At 45.9% G+C, this 21997-nt stretch overlaps 1 protein-coding gene across 1 annotated transcript; it reads right to left on the reverse strand.

Annotated features, from left to right (window-relative positions):
• Positions 1-16444: 16444 nt before the first annotated feature.
• Positions 16445-19014, reverse strand: LOC125531055 (uncharacterized). Its single transcript, XM_087537178.1, has 7 exons — positions 18766-19014; positions 18597-18686; positions 18364-18518; positions 17444-17564; positions 17223-17342; positions 17072-17142; positions 16445-17006 (listed from the first exon to the last, which is right to left on the reverse strand). The coding sequence occupies exons 1-7, from the start codon at positions 18997-18999 to the stop codon at positions 16775-16777; spliced, it is 1023 nt and encodes a 340-aa protein (XP_087393304.1). The 5' UTR covers positions 19000-19014; the 3' UTR covers positions 16445-16774.
• Between the last annotated feature and the right edge of the window lie 2983 nt (positions 19015-21997).

A 21997-nucleotide genomic window follows, 5' to 3' on the forward strand; every position in this document is an offset into this window, starting at 1 on the left:
GAGGAATATTTTGAAACAGCAGAGGTCTTAAGGACTTGGCTAAAAGAAGGTTTCTAGCTGAAGCGTCTATTGATTACCACTTGGATTTTATTGCCCTATCCGAGATGGGAAGGGACAATTTTACACCCCAATTCCTTAGTACGTTATCTGGAGGTATTGACTTTGACTGGCACAGCTTACCTCCAAGAGGAAGGTCCGGCGGGATCCTACTTGGAGTTAGGTGTGATTCATTGGAAGTGCGTAGTGTGGTCATGGGGGATTTTGCGGTAAAATTTCGGGTCAGATCTAAAGTCGATGGGTTGACTGGGCTTTAGTGGCGGTTTATGGGGCCGTGCAACCAGAACTCAAACCAGATTTTCTGGCTGATCTAGTTTGTATTTGTGGTAGCGAGCAACTCCCAATCCTAGTTGGGGGTGATTTTAACATTATTCGAAGGAGGGAGGAGAAGAATAATGATAATTTTGACGGCAGATGGTCGTTTATGTTCAACACTATAATCAAAAGCTTGGATCTAAGAGAGATAGAGCTATCTGGTAGGAAATTCACTTGGGCTAATTCTCTACCTAACCCGACTTTTGAGAAGCTGGACCGTGTTCTCGCTAGTGTCGAATGGGAACAAAAGTTCCCACTCGTAACAGTCCAGGCATTATCGCGCGGAATTTCGGATCACACCCCGTTGTTGGTTGATTCTGGAGATCCATCTCACGTGGGGAATAAGAATATCTTTTCTTTTGAGCTCTCGTGGTTAGATAGAGAAGGGTTCTTTGAGATGGTTGCTAGAGAATGGGCGAAAGAGTCAGGAGGAAGGTATCCTATCGAGAGATGGCAAAATAAGATCAGGCATCTCCGAAGTTCCTGCGTGGCTGGGCTAAACATACGCATGGGATTTATAAGGCTAAGAAGGAAAGACTCCTTTTACTTATTCAGTCCCTTGACTTAAAAGCCGAATCCACTATTTTAGATACCAGGGAGATAGAAGCTTAGGTAGAGGCGGAATTAAGGCTGAAAGATCTCCTTCGGGAGGAGGAATTGAAGTGGGCATTGCGAGCTAAGGTTCGCAAGATCGTCCAAGGGGATGACAACACTCGGTTCTTCCATATGATTGCCAATGGCAAGCACCGCAAGAAGAGGATATTTCAGCTTGAGCAGGAAGAGGGGCCGATTGTAGGTCAAGAGAATCTACAAGTCTACACTAAGAATTACTATAAGAAGTTGTTTGGGCCGCCGGAAGATAACCATGTGTCTCTAGATGAGAAAAGAGTTGAGGATGTACCTCAACTTGCGTCCGACGAGAATGGAGTCTTGAATGCCCCTTTTACGGAGAAAGAGGTGTTTGAAGCTATTTCACAAATGAAGAACAATAAGGCTCCCGGGCCGGATGGCTTCCCGGCGGAGTTTGATAAAAAATGTTGGCATATTATCAAAGGGGACTTACTCCCGATATTCCATGATCTTTTCTCTGGATAGCTTCAGTTGTTTCAACTTAATTTTGAAACGATTACTTTACTTCCCAAGAAGACAGAAGCTGTTCGCATTGAGCAGTTCAGGCCCATCTGTCTTCTTAATGTAAGTTTCAAAATTTTCACCAAGGTCGGGACTAATAGATTTACGCAAATTGCGCACTCTGTTGTGCAGCCGTCCCAAACTGCTTTCATGCCAGATAGAAACATCCTGGAAGGGGTTGTCGTTCTGCATGAAACACTCCATGAAATCCACTAAAAAAACTTGATGGAGTAGTTTTCAAAGTGGACTTTGAGAAGGCATACGACAAGGTCAAATGGCCATTCCTTCAGCAAGCTTTGCGTATGAAAGGTTTTGATCAGGCCTGGAGAAATCAGGTAGACTCTTTCTCGCAAAAAGGGAGTGTTGGAATTAAAGTGAATGATGACATAGGTCACTACTTTCAAACACATAAAGGACTGAGGCAAGGGGATCCGATGTCTCCTGTACTCTTTAACATAGTGGCCGATATGTTGGCAATTCTTATAGGAAGGGCCAAGGATGCAGGTCAGGTAGGAGACCTCGTCCCGCACTTAGTAGACGGAGGTGTATCCATTTTACAGTATGCCGATGATACCATCATTTTCATGGAGCACGACTTGGCGAAAGCCCGCAACATGAAGCTCGTGTTATGCTTGTTCGAACAATTGTCCGGGTTAAAGATTAACTTCCACAAGAGCGAGTTGTTCTGTTTCGGAAGAGCTAATGATGAACAAGATGCGTACAGGCAATTGTTTGGGTGTGAATTGGGGGCTTTACCTTTTACGTATTTAGGTATACCAATTCACCATCGTAAGCTCACCAACAAAGAATGGAAGTGCATTGAGGATCGTTTCGAGAAGAAATTGAGTTGCTGGAAAGGCAAGCTGATGTCATACGGAGGACGATTAATTCTTATTAATTCGGTCCTCACGAGTATGCCCATGTTTCTTCTCTCGTTTTTCGAGGTTCCGGTAGGAGTCCCGAAGAGGCTAGATTTCTATCGTTCATGATACTTTTGGCAGAGTGATGAAGTTAAGCGAAAATACAGACTTGCTAAATGGGACATTATCTGTAGGCCAAAAGACCAAGGGGGTCTTGGTATTGAGAATCTGGAAGTGAAGAACAGATGTCTCCTTAGCAAGTGGCTGTTTAAGCTTTCTGTCGAGATGGAGGCTACTTGGGTGCAGATCTTGCGGAACAAGTACCTTCACTCCAGAACCTTGTCCCAGGTGACAGTGAGACCGACAGACTCGCCTTTTTGGAAAGGATTGATGAGAGTTAAATCACTCTTTTTCAACAGGACACGTTTTTTAGTGGGAAACGGTACTGCTATGAGGTTTTGGGAGGATACATGGCTAGGGGAGACGCCCCTCGCACTCCAATATCCTTCCTTGTATAACATTGTTCAGCGTAGAGATGCCAACGTTGCAACAGTGATGTAGTCCGTTTCGCTTAATATCCAGTTTCGGAGGACACTAGTGGGGACCCATTGGGAAGCTTGGCTCCATCTTGTTCGAAGATTGATGGATGTTCAACTGTCTCAACAGCCTGATCAATTGTGCTGGAAATTGTCTAAGAATGGCGAATTTTCGGTTAAATCCATGTATTTGGATGTTATCAACTCTAGTGTGATTCCTAGATCGAAACATGTTTGGAAAGTCAAAGTTCCTTTAAAGATCGAAGTATTTATGTAGTTTGTGCATAAACAAGTTATTTTAACGAAGGATAACTTAGCAAAACGCAATTGGACAGGATCTACCAGATGTAGTTTCTGCAACCAACACCAATCCATCAAACATCTCTTTCTGGATTGTCCCTTAGCAAAAAATTTGTGGCGGTCGGTCTATATTGCTTTTAACATTACACCACAAAATTCCATCAATACGTTATTTGGGACATGGCTTGATGGGATAAATTTTGATACAGCGCGACACATTCGTGTGGGAGTGTGTGCTTTATTATGGGCAATATGGAATTGCAGAAATGATTGGTTTTTAACAGAACAACAAATATTCATTTTTTGCAGGTTATATTCAGAGCCACGGAGTTGATCCGTATGTGGTCGCTACTCACTCCGACGGAGGCCAGGGAGCGTTTGGTTACTGCGTCTATCCGATGGGAGATGGTAGCTCGGGGTATTTTCAACCGGTTTGGATGGTGGTCATGTAATAGGATAGGCATGTAGTGCTCTTATCCTTCTTTGCCAGCCGGTTGTGGCTTTTTCTTTTCAGCTCTGGTGGAGCTTTTTAACTTTTTTTTATTCGAGACTTGGAGACCTTTGTTGGATATTTTGCTTATTAATAATATTAGCCGTATGCATCATTCAAATGCAGAGGCTGGGACATACCCCCTTTTCAAAAAAAAGAAAAAAATATATATAGGGTCCTGATATCTGCCACACGTGTGGCAGGGGAGGAGGCTGCCCACACGTTCGGTCTGGAGGGGCAACGACCGAATGATTTTCACGTGTGGCAGGGGAGGAGGCTGCCCGCACGTCCGGTCTGGAGGGGCAACTACCGAACGATTTTCGTTGCGTATGATCTCCCTAGCGCTCGAACAGCCTCCAGATCGCCATACAGGTCGTTTCCTTGTCAAGCCAAAAAAGAGCCCAGTAACCAAAAAAAAGCCCAGTTTTCGCTATGATATGAAAAATAAAATACCAGCCCCTATAAAAAGCAGAAAAATGCCATTGGTGAAAATGTTTTTTTTATGACCCAGAAGAAAACAAGACATGGAAACTCCCATCATACAAACAAAGATTATATTGCCATGGCAAATTCATAAGTTAAAAATGCCATGGTATTTTTCATGGCAAAAATAGAGTAAAATTTGCCATGGAAAAAACTGTAGTAAATTTTGCCATGGCAAAAATGGATTAAAATTTGCCATGGCAAAAATAGAGTAATTTTGCCATGGGAATAAAGTAAAAATTTCCATGGCTACATAAGTATATTTGCCATGCTATATATTTAAAAAAAATCATGTTCTAGAAAAATGTAAAATTTTCCATCGTATTAAAATTAATATTGCCATGCCCTATATAATAAATTTGCCATGTCAAAAAAATAGTAAAAAATGACATGTCAAAGAAAAGTAAAAAGTTCCCATTCCAAATAAAATGTAGAAAAATCCCACTTTTGGTTTGTGAAATTAAATACTTTTGTCGTGCCCCGTGAACAACAATTGCCATGCCCGTTAAGTTTGACATGGCAAGATTTGAATGTTTTTGAACATAATAAGTATCCATCTTTTTGAACATCTACAACTTTGCCATGTTTTTGAACATGGTAAAGTTTCCATGGCAAGTGTAGCGTGTCGTTTAACATAGTATGTTGCCATGTTTTTTTAATATCTATAAATTTGTGATGTTTTCGAACATGGCAAAGTTGTCATGGCAAGTTTGCCGTGTTCTTGAACATATTAAGTTGCCATGTTTTTTGAACATCTACAACTTTGCCATGTTTTCGAACACGGCAAAGTTGCCATGGCAAGTTCGCCGTGTTGTTGAACATATTAAGTTGCCATATTTTTTGAACATCTACAACTTTCACATGTTTCCGAACATGGCAAAAGTTGCCATGGCAAGTTTGTCGTGTTGTTGAACATATTAACTTGCCATGTTTTTTGAATATCTATAAATTTCCGATGTTTTTGAACATGGCAAAGTTGCCATGGCAAGTTTGTTGTGTTGTTAAACATATTAAGTTGCCATGTTTTTTGAGCATCTACAACTTATCCATGTTTTCGAACATCTACAAACTTTGCCATGTTTTGGAACACGGCAAAGTTGCCATGGCAAGTTTGCGTGTTGTTGAACATATTAAGTTGCCATGTTTTTTGAACATCTACAACTTTGACATGTTTTCGAACATGGCAAAATTTGCCATGGCAAGTTTGTCGTGTTGTTGAACATACTAAGTTGCCATGTTTTTTGAATATCTATAAATTTGCGATGTTTTCGAACATGGCAAAGTTGCCATGGCAAGTTTGCCGTGTTGTTGAACATATTAAGTTGAAATGTTTTTTCAACATCTACAACTTTGACACATTTTCGAACATGGCAAAAGTTGCCATGGCAAGTTTGCCGTGTTCTTGAACATACAAAGTTGCCATGTTTTTGGAATATCTATAAATTTGCGATGTTTTCGAACATGGCAAAGTTGCCATGGCAAGTTTGCCATGTTTTTATATAAAGAATGTGCCATGGCAAATCACATGAAAAAGTCATATGTGGCAAAATGTCATTGTTTACGAACAAGGACAGAGATAAAACTTGCAATGGCTAATGCATATACAAAATTGCCATGGAATTTTTTGTCATATTTGCCATGTAAAGATAAAAAAGATACAAGTCTGCAACCACAAAAAGTTCACAGATCTGAAACCTGGTGCTCTCTAGTTCATCACCCTACAAGCAGATTCTAACTAGTTTCGGTGCTATATGAAATTAATCAAAGGTACCAGATGAATCACATAGTGCAATAATCTAGCAACATCCTACAGAAATAGTAAACCCACATGAGGATTTCAGTAGCAACAACAGAGATCTATGGGTCGGTGCACACAAGGAGGGAAGGAGTGTTACCCTGAAGATGGATGGGAGGGTCATGGTCCATGGCGGCGCGCTCGCATCAGTGTGGGACGTGCCTGTCCACGTTGCGCTGAGCGCCGCCAACGGCCACCGCATCTCGGCCCTGTGGCCGGGCGCCGCTCGAGCTAGGCCATGACGGCCTCGTCCGCATCAGCGCGGGACACGCCCGTTTGCGTCGCTCCGGGCACCGCCAAGCAGCCGCCGCATCTCGGAGCGGCTCCTCCGTCGAGCTCGCCAATGCTGGGCTCGTCGTCTCTCCCGATGGCGGCGTGCTCCATCAGCCGAGCTCAGATCCGCCCACTCCAGCATCAGCCACCATGGGCCTCCCATCCTGTCGACGACGAGGCTCTCCTCTACGGGCGCGGTCGAGGACGTCCCCTCAACCCCGACCTTGTCGTCGTCGTTGAGGTAGTTGAGGGCCTCCGCCTGCTCGTCCCCTCGGCGGCCATGGGGAGCCAAGCCGACCCAGCATCCCCTCGCCGTCACCCTCGCTTTGGTCCCCGTCCAGGAGCTCACCATGAGGGATTTGAGATGTGGTGGTGAAGAGTGGGGGGGAGATACGGATGTGGGTAGGGAACTGATACGGCTCTGGGTGGGGAAGTGGGCTCTATGCGGGCGATGGGAGGCAACTGAGCTGCGTTCAGTCATGCGGCATGTTCGTCCTTCCTGCCACATGCTCAGTTGATGACGTGGCTGGGACACGCTTCAAGATTCGTGCTTTTTTCATCTGATGGCTCTGGACGCGTTTGGACGGTGTTGTGAACGCCCACACGTGTGGGCGTTAATATTTCCCTATATATATGCACACGAGGCTCAATCAATACAATCAATCGATTTCCCCAATCTCTCTTTATTCCCTTGTAACATGGTAACAGGCTAACTGATCCAAACCCTAATCGCCGCCCGTCGCTTCCACCCCGCGCGCCGTCCTTGTGGCGGTCGTCCGTCATGACCGCCGCTGGGGGCCGCGCCGCCCGTACCTAGGGTTCATCCGCCGGTCGTGGTGACCGGCTGTCCTAGAGAGTCTTTTTCTCGAGCCCTTGCTCTAGGTTTTTCTCTCTCCCGCTGATCATCTTGATCGGCGTCCTCTTTTTGGTTTTTCGATCTAAGATCAGTTTGCGTCGCCTGTCGCCGCCGTCAACCCCCGCGCCTCTATTCCGACATCGGCATGGACTACACCGGCCACTTCGTCATCAACCGTGCGGCAAGACTAGACGCGCCGCCCAAGGGACGCCTTCGTGGTTGCTGCCGGATGCTCGTCCGTGCGGTCTCCATTGCCGGTCCGTCTTCATCGTCCTCGCCCAGGACACCATCGACAACGTCGCCATCGACTCTGATCTATGCGTCGTCCCCCGCCATGGTGTGTACAGCGCCGTCATTGGTCTAATCAACCGATCACGCGCTTGTCTTTGCCAAGCACGTCCCCAAGCACGCGCCTACCGCCGATCAAGTCCCAAGTTGTCGTCGCGTCGTCCCTTCGGACCGCTGCGTCGCCGCCCCAAGGTCTTCCCGCTGGCTACCTCGATCCGCGCGCCGCTCCCGCCGATGCCCCTTCAGGTTGCCGCGTCATGGCCCACGGTCCACGCTGCCGCCCCCGAGATCCCGCCAGCTAGCCCCGTAGCCGCCACCGCCTTTGTGTCGCCCCTTAGGGCTGACGCGCCGCAGTACGCGGTCGACGCCCCCTCCCGTCGGGTCGTCGCCCCCGGGCAGTGGTTCTCCCCGCGGCTACCCCGCCTCTTCGGGCTGTAGCACCGCGGAATGCGGTCACCGCCGCCGCCTGAGGCCAACCACGCGGCATCACCGACCCATGCACCACCGCTGCGCCGCCCCTTCGGGCCGTAGCGACGCGGCACGTGGTTCACGCCGCCTCGAGGTCTTCCCGCCGTCGCCCCGATCTACCGCCGTCACTGTGTCCCCCCTTGGGTCGTAGCGTCCCGGCCCGCGGTCCACTGCGCTGTCACCGCGTGTCGACTTCCTGTGATATGGGTCACGCCGCCTCCCTCGGCGCGGGAACGCCATCGTCCGCGCCGGTCTTCGTCACGCTGTCGGGTTCCTCGCCTACTTCGAGCACCACCGACGCGCTCCTAACCAAGCCGCCGCCGTCTGGCCGCCGCCGCCGCTGCTACCCCCGTAGCCGCCGTCGGTCCACCTCCTTCGTCTTCGTCTAGCACTAGCCCGTCGCCAGTGTCGCCGTCAGCTACCCCGATCACTTCGTCTACCTCGACCACCGTTTGTGACATCGATCCCACGCCGATTGGCGTCATAACCGTCGTCGAGTCTCCTTCTATGCTGGCCCCTCCGACTCCTCGACATGTCGTACAACACGTGCAGGTCCTTCTTCTACACATGCCTGATGCTGGCAACACCGATGCGTGCCTTCGTCCACGACGTGTCCCCGGGCTTGGAAAGCCTGGTGCGGCGCTTCGTCACTTCGTATTTGTCCGTCTATGTATACCCGGTGCTGGCAACACCGACGTGTGCCTTCGTCTACGACATGTCCTCGGGCATGGCAAACCCGGTGCGAGCTCGTCATCTGCGTCGCTACCGTTGTGACTGCGGGGGATGTTGAGTATAATGGTTATTTAGGAAACGTAGGATAGCGTAGGGTTTATCTTACCTTGACTTGTACTCCAAGATGATCATGTATTTCTATATATATATATATGCTCAAGAGGCTCAAGCAGTACAATCAATCGATTGCACCAATCTCTCTCTATTCCTGTCTAACACAAACTAACTTTCGTCTACATTGGACGAGTGGCACTGCTGAGCAAATACAAATAGTGCTCTTTGTACTCTATGCACAGTAAGAGAGAAAATATGAAGAATTGGTTCATTGCACTGTGTTGCTAATCATTTTGTCTAGGAATGTAATTGCACCGCTAATCCAATACTGTTGTTAATCTGGATGTTTGATCAAGATTATTCCAGACGATTCATTGCCGGAACTGTTGCTAGATTGCGGCCGGGTCGTCCATCGATCGCTCTGATACGTGCTGACACTCAAGACTACATGATATATCGATCGGATACGGAGAGATCGGATACTGGATATGTGTATGCACTTGGTGAGATGCGTTCAGACCAATTTGGAAAAAATGATCGACAAAACGCGAGCAGATTGAACGGGGAACAGCCATGTTTTAACCGATTCTTGCTTGTTGGTGCGGCATTTAATTCCGGTGACGTCGACTGCTCCCTGCTGATCGTGAGAGATCACCTTTTTTTATTTTGTCCGAAAAAATGCACTTATATATTGTCCACTAATATATAAGCACACCGTCACACGTGTATGGCACAGGTAACAAAAATATAATGAAAAAGCATTAGGTGCATTCCCCTCGTCCCTCGAGACGAGAAAAATATTAAGGCATCTTCAACACGGACTCTCTAAACACCCACAAACATTCAAACATTCTGACCGAGTTATCCGTACGCTGCAAGCCATGCAACACGGACCGTATTTGTTTGCGGGTGCATCCGCGTCATTTGCCCGTAAACCGGAGACAAACTAGGCAGGCTTTACGGGAGTTCGGACCTCCGACACGTTGGACTCCGACACCCCCGGCCCACCCAAAACTGAGATAGAGTCCGCTCATTTTTAGCGGTCCGCAATGTTTCCTCTCCAAAACCGCCTCTTTTTTCCCACCCTTAACCCCAATTTTTGCGGGTTTTTTTTATTCCGCCGCCGTCTGGTGATTCAACCGACCCAAACAAAAGTGCCGCCCAAGAAGGTTAGAAGGGCGTTCCGGCAAAAAAGTTGGAGGAGGAAAAGGAGAAGTGAGAAGGGGTGGCGGCCAAGATGACGGAGATGTTCAAGGGCATCTTGACGAAGAAGAAGGAGGCATGTGTCAAGCGCTCCGACATGAAGGAGAAAAAGAAGACAAAGAGGTTTAACATCTTGATGGTGGTGACCGAGAAGAAGATCAACCTCGAAGAGAAGGAGGCCAAGCTCGAAGAGAGAAAGATTGAGCTCGCGGCTGCTTCGAAGGATACTCGGGTGTTGACCATGAGAATGGAAAAATTGGATGACCGGTGTGGCAATGATCATGCGTGTCATACGTGTCAAGATGTTCAAGTGCTTGGCGGCCGTGATGGGGGTAGCCAAGAAGGCGGATGGTGAGGAGGAGCCGGCGGCAGACTGAGCGAGAAGGCTCGGACAACCGGTCTGGCAGGGCAAAATTGCCATTTTTTAATGGACTACCAGACAGGAACTTCTGTGATGGGACACATGTAAAAGCTATGAACATCCACCTTTTCTTTTTGGTATGATCGGGCGTTATGAACACCGCATTTTAATTTGCTCATATACTATGCATTTGAAATGAAATTGACTAGACCAAACGAACGTTTAGGGGATGCGGTTGGTTGGATGACCGCCTCCTATATCCGTGCTTATGCACTTGTCCAACAAGTCCACGAACAAATAGTATGTCTGTTTTAGGAAGCGGCGTTGGAGATGCGCCTGAATCCATCCGGTCACGACAGCAATTTTCACAGTAACCTACCGATGTAGCGCCATCTCCCTACCCGTCATGCCCAGTTTGTCTTTGAGAGCTATCGACAGCAGTTGAGCCAGAAAGTTTAAGACGCTGGACACATGTAGGGAATGTAGTGTTTCAATCAACGGAAACAAAGAACATTGGCATGTGGCATGGACACACATGCGGGGTGGCGATTATGCAGATACGACTACTACATGATGTCATGATAGCTAAGTCCATGTGGTATGTAGACTCATGATGGATCACTGGCCAGGAAGACAGATAGCGAGGTGGAGGAGGAAGAAGGGGTCGCCGCACCGCCAGGGCCGGCCGGAGCTGTTGCGTCGTGTGCGCGGCGCGTGCATCGGCCATCGGTACTTGATTTGCTACGGAGAGCCCCACCCACACCCTTGTCTCAACTCTCAAGCCGGCTGGATTGACCCTTTCTTCTCTGCCTTCCCTCATCTTCTCATCCGTGATCATGGCGTCCTTCCATTTAAGAGCCAAAAATTGCAGACGGGAGGGCACGCAGGAGGAAGCGGGGGGCTCACGCTCAGGCGCCCAATGGTCAAGCCGTGCTGACTTTTCATTGAACAACCTCATCGGTCGATGGTTCAACCGCTGCTACTTGGGTGGGGGTTCGCCGTTTGGGGCCGGCTGTTGTCTCGGCGGGACAATTTGTCGGTCCGGCCAGCAATCGCAAACGCATGATGGTGAAATAAAATGACGAGCCACCATCTCTCACTCGCTCCCATGTAAGGGGCATCTCTAACATTGGTCGACTCTGATCGCTAGCACGAACAAACAACTGCGGAGATGTTCCCAAAGAAGCTGGATACAAGTAACTTCTAAAAGTTATAACTGGCTCTTAACAAAGATCACTTTTATCCCTCAACAGTCTCGATATACTCCCTCCATCTTTAAAAGAGTGCACTTTCAACTTGGTTCAGGGGCCAAACTATCTTAAAGTTTGACCGAGTTTGTGCAAAAATATATCAATGTTTGTGAAACCAAATAGGTATAGATGAAAACATATTTTATCATAAATTTAATGCTACTAATTTGATGGTATAAATATTGATGTATTATTGTATAAATATGATCAAACATAAAAAGAAGTTTTATAACTTCTACTATCTCCGTCAGAAGTAGTACTACAGATGCATGACCGTTGTTTGCACACGTAAGAAGATCCAAAAGAATACAAACTAAAAAATTATTGGGCAACTAGAAATGGAACCAAATATTTCGAAGGAAAACAGAAGTAAAAATATCAAAAGAAAAATATAATTTTAGCCAACAAATGTCAAATGAAATCTGATCTTAAAGGAAAATATGCAATTATCAAGAAAAACATAACTTTTTAGCTAAAATTTTACTGTGCAACTAGAAATGTAACCAGGTATTTTGAATAAAAATTCAGGAAAAATATATCAAAATAAGAACATAACTTTAGCTATGAAATTACTGAGTAATTAGAAATGGAACCAACATTTTGAATGAAAATATCAAAAGAAAACATAAGGTTTAGCTAACTTTCTTTTTGCGGTGTTAGCTAACAGATTATTGAACAGTTAGAAATGGGAGCGAGACACTCAGAAGCTGTTTTCCTTTTCGAATTCAAAGATCGATGGTGTCCACGTAGGACTAGAAAAGGGCAGTACTCCCTTCGTTCATAATGGTTGGTATTCTAGATATTGATAATTTTATCTATAAAATTGATTGAAATTTGCTAGATTTGATTTTGGAACGGAGAGAGTATTAAGAACCAGGTGTATATTGAACTGGAAAAAATGGAGTAGAAAAACATGTAGTGCAGAATCTGCGTTGTTTCACCACATGGCACATGCGATAAGCAATTAAAACCATTTAAAAACCTATTTAAAAAAGAATATGCGCTGTCTCATCCACCCACAACCCTGGACGACCAAAAAGGATAGGCCTCGCATGCCAAAAGCGGTGGCCGGCTGCTATCTTTGAGGCGCGCCATTACTGCTGGATCAGCGGCGCTGCGCCTCTGGGTGTTAATTAAGCACGGTACTATTTGCACCATTATTGAGGGCAATGAAGGAGGCTAACAACAGTGACCTTTACGCTAATATGGAGGAGCAGACGGCGACGAATCAATGGCCGGGCCGTGCTTCATCGTTGTAGCTATACTGGGCGCAATGTTCGGCCGCTGATTTGCCGAAACAGAATTGTGGGTGAGCGATGGCGATGGCTCCATGGATAATACTACATGCAATGCAACACATGGCTCGCCGCCCACCGACGTCCAACCAACCTGTCCGTCCGTGAGCAAAAGATGGATCGATCGATCAGCGTACGTCGGGCAGCAGCCGGTGAATGCATGCGAGGAAAGATGGATGGAAAGAGCTTTGTGCTATTTTTGACATTATTGCATAAACTCAATCAGAACACTACAACGACAGCTCGACGCGTCAATCTCTTGTACTAAGGGCATCTTCAAGGCGGACCGGCAAAGTTCCGGCAAGGGTCGCGTAATTCATTCAACTCGGTACTTTATCGGTCCGCAGAGTGGTCCAGACGCGATTTCTTCTACAAATGTGTGTGTGTGGGGGGGGGGGGGGGGGGGGCTTTACGGGAGTCCGGAACGATCCTACGCCCTCTTCTGGCCGTCCTGACCCACTAAAATCCCTCCGCCGTCACCTGCGGCGAACCCCAACTTCGTCGCAGAGTAGTGTGCCTGGCGTCCGCGCTCTAGCCGCCACTCGCCAGGAAAAGGCCGTTCGCGGAAGCTCAGTTGCAAGCGATCGCGGAGGAGAACAACGGCAGTCGCGCCTGCTACACCCTGTCGACGAACCATCAGCCGGCCCGGTTGGATGAAGACAACGTCAGCGCCACCATTTTCACCGTGAACCTCACATTCACCGGTGACGGACAGGTCGCAGATTCCTCCGAGAATGAGTAGGCCACGGGAGGCGGTGGTACCTTGTGTCCTATGTGGGTCAGTCCGTCTCCCGTGTTCTACTCTTCCTCGTCGAAGACCGCACCTTCACTTCATTGGTCTTATCGCCGGTGCTCACGGATACGGCGGATGGGGGACGACACGGGCTTGAACACCGGGCTCCGCTGCCGTAGGATAGGTTTAGGGTCGGGTCTTTTATTTTTTGTTCTAGATGTTCAAAATGTAATGAAAATTCATCATGTTTGTATGAAATCCATCATGTTTACGCGAAATCCGGTCGTGTTTGGATGAATTTCGTCCTATTAGTTTGATTTGTTGTCAAAATATATACGGCTACGGTTGGATGACGATTTCCCGCATCTGTACCCGTGGACTAATCTCCCTCCACGGACGGATGCGGGAGAAAATTTGCAGGTTGCCGTTGGAGATGCCCTAGCAAACTATGGAGGTGATAAGTAGGCACAGGACCTCACTCACTCCCCCCACTGCATTGCATTGCATGAACCGCACGATCCCACGAGCACGTAGGCCTGCACCTTCCTTCGTCACCAAAATGAATGAACACCGGTTGTCCTTAAAAAAAAGGGTGGGCATTGAGTTGTGGATGTAGACGTCACTCCTTGAAAAGCGGTGGATCTTGCATGTTCAGATCATGCAGGAAGCACACAAACTTTCGATATTCCAAATGGTGCTGCTTTTCAAGTTTGTTTCTACTCCGATTATTGATGCGTTTCACCAACAAAAAAAAATAGTACCACGATGCTCTCTCCGAGTAGTATAATAAAGTTTAGTTTGCGACTACCAAACTATCAAATTTGAGGGGTTCAAGGACAAGTAATATGGATGGAGGGAGTAAGTTTATTTCCATTCGAGAAAGGGAATCCAGTTAGTTACTCCGGGGGAGAGTGCTTCACAAGTGCTGGTAATATTTTGTTGTTTACAGTCTTTCAACAAATTACAAATATGCTAACAAAAGAGATGAAAAGTGCCTTTTAAAGTTACATCGCAACGGTTGGTACAATCGGATGGTTAGTTGAGGACCTAGTTAACAGACGATGGTTGTTGTGGTAATCCTGACAGGTTAACGGCAGTCCGTGCTTGTCTTCATCTATGAGACGACGACTATTGGTTTCTGGTCTAAATACAGGAGCCCACCGGAACCTAACTGTGTGGTCACTGAAACTAGATATTTATAGGGCGACAGCGACCTACTGTCTCCTAGTTTATACTCCATATAACATATGCTCAGGACCTAGACCCCTTTAGTTAGCAACACAAATATTTTTCTTTTAGAAAATACTCTTCAGTTAGAACCACACATAATAATTACTCCCTCCGATCAATAACAAGTGTCGTGGTTTTAGTTCAGAGTAGTATTTTTCTCATAAGGGGCAATGACAAATGCAGAGAAGGTGGCCATTTCTTCACCCAACTCTCTGTTCATCCTGTCATGTTTCTTTCTAAAGAAGCTGGCAGGGAAAAGGAAAGTTTGACAACAGAGCATTGTACTATATGCTCAAGTCCTACCAAATGCAGATTCTGCTCTCACCAGTACTTATTATACACTAGGATGATCTTTTTTTTTTGGAAAAGGATAGGATGATCTGTAGTGGACCACTAAACAAGAAGTTTTGAATGGAAAGGGCACACTTTGATTCTAAAATTATACAAAGGTAACCAACCGGCGGTTTATGTTAGTACGGCGTTCACCGTCATGTCTCGTTAATTGCGGTTTGAAAAAGAGCCACATCACCTTCATTGCATAGAATAGGGGCTGCTTACCGCACCGGATATGCACGCGCCTCACTCAAGGGTGGATATCTTGTAAACATCTAAGCGCGATTTCGCAGTCACGAGAATGGGCAGCAGAGGACATTGGGTGCATTAAGACGCCATTTCGCAGTCATAAGAATGGGCAAACAACATTAGGTACAGCAAACACAATGATAATCAGAATATATATCGCGTTACAGGCCCTTCCTAGTCATCTAATGGGTCACTCAATGGGCAATGTCACATTCACAAGTAAGCACAAAAACACACCCTCTCTTCGCTTAGCTAGCATAGCAATTTTTTATGCCAAGTAGAGTTGTCACTGGACAGATAACAGAAGATTTCTTTACCTTCCATCAGGAGAATGGCTTGCTAAAACAATGGAGATTTGGTAAGGTCCTTGCAGTCTGACAAGGTAAAGCAAAACTAGGGTTTACATACTTTTGCCATCAATCCATTTTTATTTCTGGGGGGCTCCCCTTCTTTGTTGCTAAGTTAAGGTCTTGACTGGACACATTCTTATAATTGACCACAAAGAAACATAGTTCCAACAGGATGCAGTCTTTTTTCCTGTACTTTTTATTTGTTGAAGATTCGTTGGTGATAAATGAATGGAAAATATATCTCTTCTGCCCTCACCGTTGCAGATAAAAAGAACTTCCCTTAGCTGGCATTCCTCTCAAAGTTAATGTACAGCCAATCCACACGTTTTGTCTATTTAAGTGTTTGTCGTGGTAAGAAGTTGGTGTGATGTGCAAGTTTATCAACTTCAGCAAGCACATTATGTACAGGGTGCAGAATAAACAGGAGCGAAAACGTACCGTACACAAGCCTTGCTTGGGAATGGCTAGCAATTGAACAATGGGCCACTCAATAGTGGCCTGGTTATTTGCAGCACTAAGCTAGATTAATTGGTGGCCTGTTGAGAGCAGTACGAGGCTACGACGAGACAGAGACATAATGAGCTCAACTAGCTTGCAGTACCAACTCTGGATTATTTTCGGGCAACATACGATGTAGTTGCGGTGTAACAAGACCATTTGCTCCCAAACTTGGACCACCAGTCCTTAATGCCCAAATAGTCCATTGATAAATCAAATGTTTCATGAAATAGTATTCATAGTCATTAACCTAGCCATGGATAAACATCTAGAAATAATCCACATATTTGGGGCTCAAATTCAGTTCGTGTCAATAGTTTTTGTAATCCACATATTTTTGCTTTGTATGTCCTTGCCACTTTGCAAAAAGTTAAAATGGTAACAATTTAAATGAAGCTGATTTGGAAGGAAGAAGAACGATGGCATGGACTTTCTTCATTTCCATATAATTTAACTAATCAGCATAAAAGAAAGATCCAGAGCTAAGACTAGTAGGTTACGACAAGTCATCTGAAAGGAAAAGAATACCATGACCTTCAGTTCCATAAGTACTGAAGATACAGCCAGGCCTCATAGATGACACAGGCCCAGCAAAATAACCTATACACAATACATGCTAGGAATCATTTGTCCTTTAATCATCCTCCTCCGGCTTGACAAAGAATTCGATAAAAGCAATCCGGCTTGGCTGTTGAGCCCCTCCAGCAAAATTATGGTAAGATTGCGTACCTAGCCTTGCAACTGAAACCAAGTGCTGGATTTTGAGCATCCCTCCCCTCCCAATCGTCACTTTACTCCCACGATTCTCCTTCAGGACGCTACTTGGAACATTCGAGGTAGTGGCACGAAGAAACTTGTACTTATACCTTGCAGAGAACCGTAAGTTCAGCACAAAGAAGCATGCTGTAGATTTTAGGCGCAAGAGTATTACCTGTAGGATAATTCTTGGTCACACTGGAATGCAATTAGAAGATCAGTATTTGCATAGTAGGAGAATTCGATCTGCCAAATGGATTAAGTAGCATTTAGATATGGAGACCAACAGAAGCTATCTGAATGACAGAAAGCAATTCATGACACACCTCCAAGTCACCATGCCCTTCGCCTTTAAATATTACTGAAGGGGGGTCTGGATGAAAATGAATCTGAATGCTGGAGCCTGGCCACTCAAGATCATCAATTGATTCTTTCAGGATGGCAGACTGGCATTGTAAAAGGTGAAAGATTAGTTCTGAGGAATTAAACGTTAGAACTCGTAGCGACGAGTGCAACGAGAAAAGAATGGATGAAGTATTGCAGGTACCTTAACAGTAAAAGTGACTGGAGTGTTCCCTGCATGCTCAAAATGGTAATCCCAGGCGACAGTATCAGGAATTCTGGTTCTGATTTCTGCATGTATACATGCATCTGGAGACCCCACTGACCTGCACTTGTGTTACCAGGATGAAAAACATGAGCAAAATGATTGACTTGCTTTCATTGAAGTTCAGAAGAGGGATACATATAGCTCTGCTTGTAGCAGTTACAGAACCAGACGTGTAATGAATCATGCATCGTGGGCTAGTACAGGCTAGGACTAAGTCACGGAATAACTGAACATGACAAGCTAACGTAACAGTGCAGCACTGAATCAATGTATACAATTAACAGCCCCTTGCAGTACAGCACTGAATCAATGTAATGATGCATACACTTAACACAAAAGTCCCACGAGAACCTCCTGGTAGTTAACCTTTTTATTTGTTTCACATTAGTACATTACTAAGTTACATCCATCTCCAGAATTAACTTAAATTTTGAGCTAAACATGAAGCTGAAATGTTTATTTGTTTTGGGCAATGGTGGGAATGTAGTAAAGTGAACTTTAGGAGCACTATTTATTGATCTCATCAAGGTTAAATATAAAGAAGAGGGTAGAGTCAATCCGAAGTATGAACAAATAGCTATTTAGTATTATCCACCACAGTATCCAAACGCTAAGTGAGTCACTAGATCAACTTTCCAAATATCATAAATCAGATATGCAATTTATCCCCCAGGACTATGCAAATGCCTAGTGAGTTACATGCTCAATATAAAGATGAACAAATAGCTATTTATATTTTATCCACCGCAGTCACAGTATCACGATTATGCAAATGTCTAATGGGTTACGATATCAATTGACAGCATTAAGAAGCAAAGACAAACAAAGAGAACCTAGTAGACAGAGAAGATACATACCTGAGGAGAAGCTGCATGTCCGGACCAGGGTACCGGATCTCGACAGGGGAGGCGAACCCGGGGACCGTAAACATGTTGAGGCAGTCGACGAGGAGCCCCAGGCTGAGGCCGAACCGTGGACGCCCCTCCGCACCATAGTCGTACTCCGCAAACAGCTGCAACGGTCAATCCCCACAAGAACTTAACAACCAGGCGCGGGTAGGAATAGACGCAAACACCTGGTGGGCACGAACCTCGGTCTTGAGGTAGACCTTTGCCTGGAGGCAGCCGCTCTCCTCCACGGTGACCACGATGCCGTGCTCCGACAGCTCCACCACCGCGCCCTGCGGGACGAGGCAAGGATTTTCGCTTGGGATCGGGCGGCCAGCGTGCGGAGGAGAGGAGAGGGGGGCGGGTGCTGACCTGATGCTTGTTCCAGCGGACGCAGGAGAGGGCGTCGACCATGCCGTGGACGCAGTCCGCCACGCAGACCAGGTCCGGCGCGTCGTCGCCCTGGCCCTGGCCGGACGTCGTCGACGAGCTCATCCCCGCAGCTCCGCTCCCTGGACCCGCGCCTCGCCGCCGCCGCCGGATTCGGTTCTCCCGCCCTCTTTTTTCCCGCGACGGCGCGAAGCTGGTCCCCTTCAGCTGGCCCATTCCTAGCGGTTCAGGCATCGGATAATGGGCCAATCCATAACTTTGCGGGAGAGACTATAATGGGCCAATCCCGCAACCAACCGGCCGTCGCCTGGCCCAGTTACCACGCAGTATCGCCACGTTGACGTCATACAGACGCCACGTGTTTCTTTTACTCTTCTTTATTTATTATTATACTTCTCCGTTCCAAAATAGTTGACTCAACTTTGTACTAACTTTATAAATTTATTACAAAATTGAGTCATCTATTTTGAAACGGAGAGAGTATTTGTCTTTCTATATATTTCAACAAGTAATTACATATGAAGCAAAATAGGTTAAACTACACTGTAAAATATATCTATATACATTCCTATGTGGTAGTTCATTTGAAATCTCTAAAAAAACAAATATTTCGGAACAAAGGGAGTACTTTGGAAAATACAAAATACATATATATGAAAATAATAATTTAATATTTTTCTAAAAATTGTACATTGCGCATTAAAAAATAAATGCAATGTAAAAAATGTTCGCCCTACTTTTAAAAATTGTTTCTACCATTTTAAAATGTTCGCACGTTTCACAAATGTCTACCTGACATTTTCTGAAAAATCTATGTCTATACTTTTATCTATATCTATATCTATATTTATACCTACTATTAAAGAGAGATGATATTTTTGGTTTCGTCCAGCTTGCTTTGGTCCCGCTTTAATTAATTTCGCGTACCTTATTTTGTTTCATTACTTGCCACCCGTTTTGGCCCAACGAAAGAAGCCCACCTGACGGTGCACTATGACTCGGGTCCGGAGAGCTGGCAAAAACTAAAATAGCGATGGGAGGGTTCGATCTCATAACCTGCAAACCCGGCCACGCACAGTTTATCTAACTGACCCAGCTGGAGATAATTTTGTTTCGTTAATTGCCATCCGTTTTGGCCCAACGAAAGAAGCCCACCTGATGGCACACTGTGGCTCAGGTTCGGAGAGCTGACAAAAACTAAAATAGCGATGGGAGGGTTCGATCTCATAACTTGCTAATCGGCCACGCATAGTTTATCTAATTGACCCAGCTAGAGATATGAAATGATTTTTTCCGTTGCAACGTACGGGCCTTTTTGCTATTTCGTATTATTAAAGGGAGGTGATATTATTGGTTTAGTCCTGCTTCAGTTAATTTCACGTACGCTATTTAGCTTCCTTACTTGCCATCCGTTTTCGGCCAAATGGAAAAAGCCCACTGGCGGCGCACTGAGGTCCAGGTCCAGGGAGCTGGCAAAAAAAAGCCGATGAGAGGGTTCAATCTCATAACCTGCAAACCGGCCACACACAGTTTGTCCAACTTATCAAGCTAGAGATATGAAATGATTTTTTCCCATTGCAACGCACGGGAACTTTTTGCTAGTGTTATACAATGTCAGAAACATATTCGGATAATTCAGAAAACAACAAAGCTAAAATCCGACTGGTTGGACGTTTGCAATAGATCCGAACGACTCGGATGCCATTCATCTCGACTCGGATGCAAGTTCGCGTGCCCGCCACTTCAGTGATCGACCGGTGGCGGGCCGTCCGCCCGCCACTGATGCCATAATACAGTGGCAGGAGGTCGGTAGCAGGCGGCCCTGAGAGCCTGGCCCGACACTAGCTACTAGGTTTTTTGCACCCACCACTGCTAGGCATTCCTGCAGTATTATTCTGATAACCCACAAGTATAGGGGATTGTTTGTCGCCTTTTCCGACAAATAAGAGTGTCGAAACCAACGAGGAGCTAAAGGTAGAACAAATATTCTCTTAGGTTCTATCGACCACCGATACAATTCTACGCACACTTGATGTTTGCTTTACCTATAACACGAATAAAACTAGAAGTACTTTGCGAGAATAAAACTATGAATAAATGCAAGATAATTAAAGTAGATAGCTTTTGTCACAAAAGAAAGTCATTTGTCCCTAGGTGATCGATAACTAAACCGGCAATTATTGTTGCAATTTTATATGACTAGAAGAGGCATGAGCTAACATACTTTCTCTACTTGGATCATATGCACTTATGATTAGAACTCTAGCAAGCATCCGCAACTACTAAAGATCATTAAGATCGTGAAACTCAACCATAGCATTAAGTATCAAGTCCTCTCTATCCCATACGCAATAACCCCCAAACTCGGGTCTGTGATTCTGTCACTCACGTCACCTATCATAAGAGAACTATGAATGCACTGCAACACCCTGCATCGGGGATCCCTCCATTTGCGCGACACGGAGGGCACCGTAGGACAACACCAAAATAAAATATACAACTCAAACCGATCATGATCATCTATCAACACATAGGACAAAACGGATCTACTCGAACATCATAGGATAATCATATATCATTAGAAAATAATATATTGTGTTGAGCATCATGTTTAAGTAGAGATTACAGCGGGGAGATGAGGTGTTACACGGCTGCATAGAGGGGGGAAAGTTGGTGGTGACGGTAGCAAGATTTTTGATGTAGATCATCGTTATGATCCTTGCCCCGGCGGGACTCCGGCGCCACCGGGAGAGAGGGGGAGAGAGCCCCCTCCTTCTTCTTCCTTAGCCTCCCTCTAGATGGGAGGAGAGTTCCCCCTCTGGTCCATGGCCTCCATGGCGGCGGAGGGGCGGGAGCCCTTGGATCTCCCTCTCTGTTCTCTTATGTGTTTGTGTTCCCACATCTGACCGGAAACCGTCTCTTAAATATCCGGAGATCCATAACTCCGATTGCGTTGAGATTTTAACACGATTTTTTTTCCGGATATAAGCTTTCTTGCATTCGAAGTAGAGCTCCAACTGACTTAGGAGGAGGGCACAGCCCACCACCATGCGCCTGGGCTACCTGGCGCGCCCAGGTGTCTTGTGGTGGCTGTGGGCCTCCGTTTGCGTTGATTCCGCCTCCCAAAAATCATAAACATTCCAAAATAATTCTCCGTAAAATTTTATTACATTTGGACTTCGTTTGATATGAATATTCTGCGAAACAAAAAATA

Source organism: Triticum urartu, chromosome 7A (assembly GCF_056163025.1).
Source record: "Triticum urartu cultivar PI428250 chromosome 7A, HENAU_Tu73, whole genome shotgun sequence".
NCBI lineage: Eukaryota > Viridiplantae > Streptophyta > Magnoliopsida > Poales > Poaceae > Triticum > Triticum urartu.

Coding starts and splice junctions, on each gene's coding strand:
- LOC125531055 (XM_087537178.1), bottom strand. CDS start 18,999: ATGGGCCAGCTGAAGGGGACCAGCTTCGCGCCGTCGCGGGAAAAAAGA. Junction 18,687..18,765: donor TCCGCTGGAACAAGCATCAG/GTCAGCACCCGC, acceptor CTCGTCCCGCAG/GGCGCGGTGGTGGAGCTGTC. Junction 17,343..17,443: donor CAGTCACTTTTACTGTTAAG/GTACCTGCAATA, acceptor TTACAATGCCAG/TCTGCCATCCTGAAAGAATC.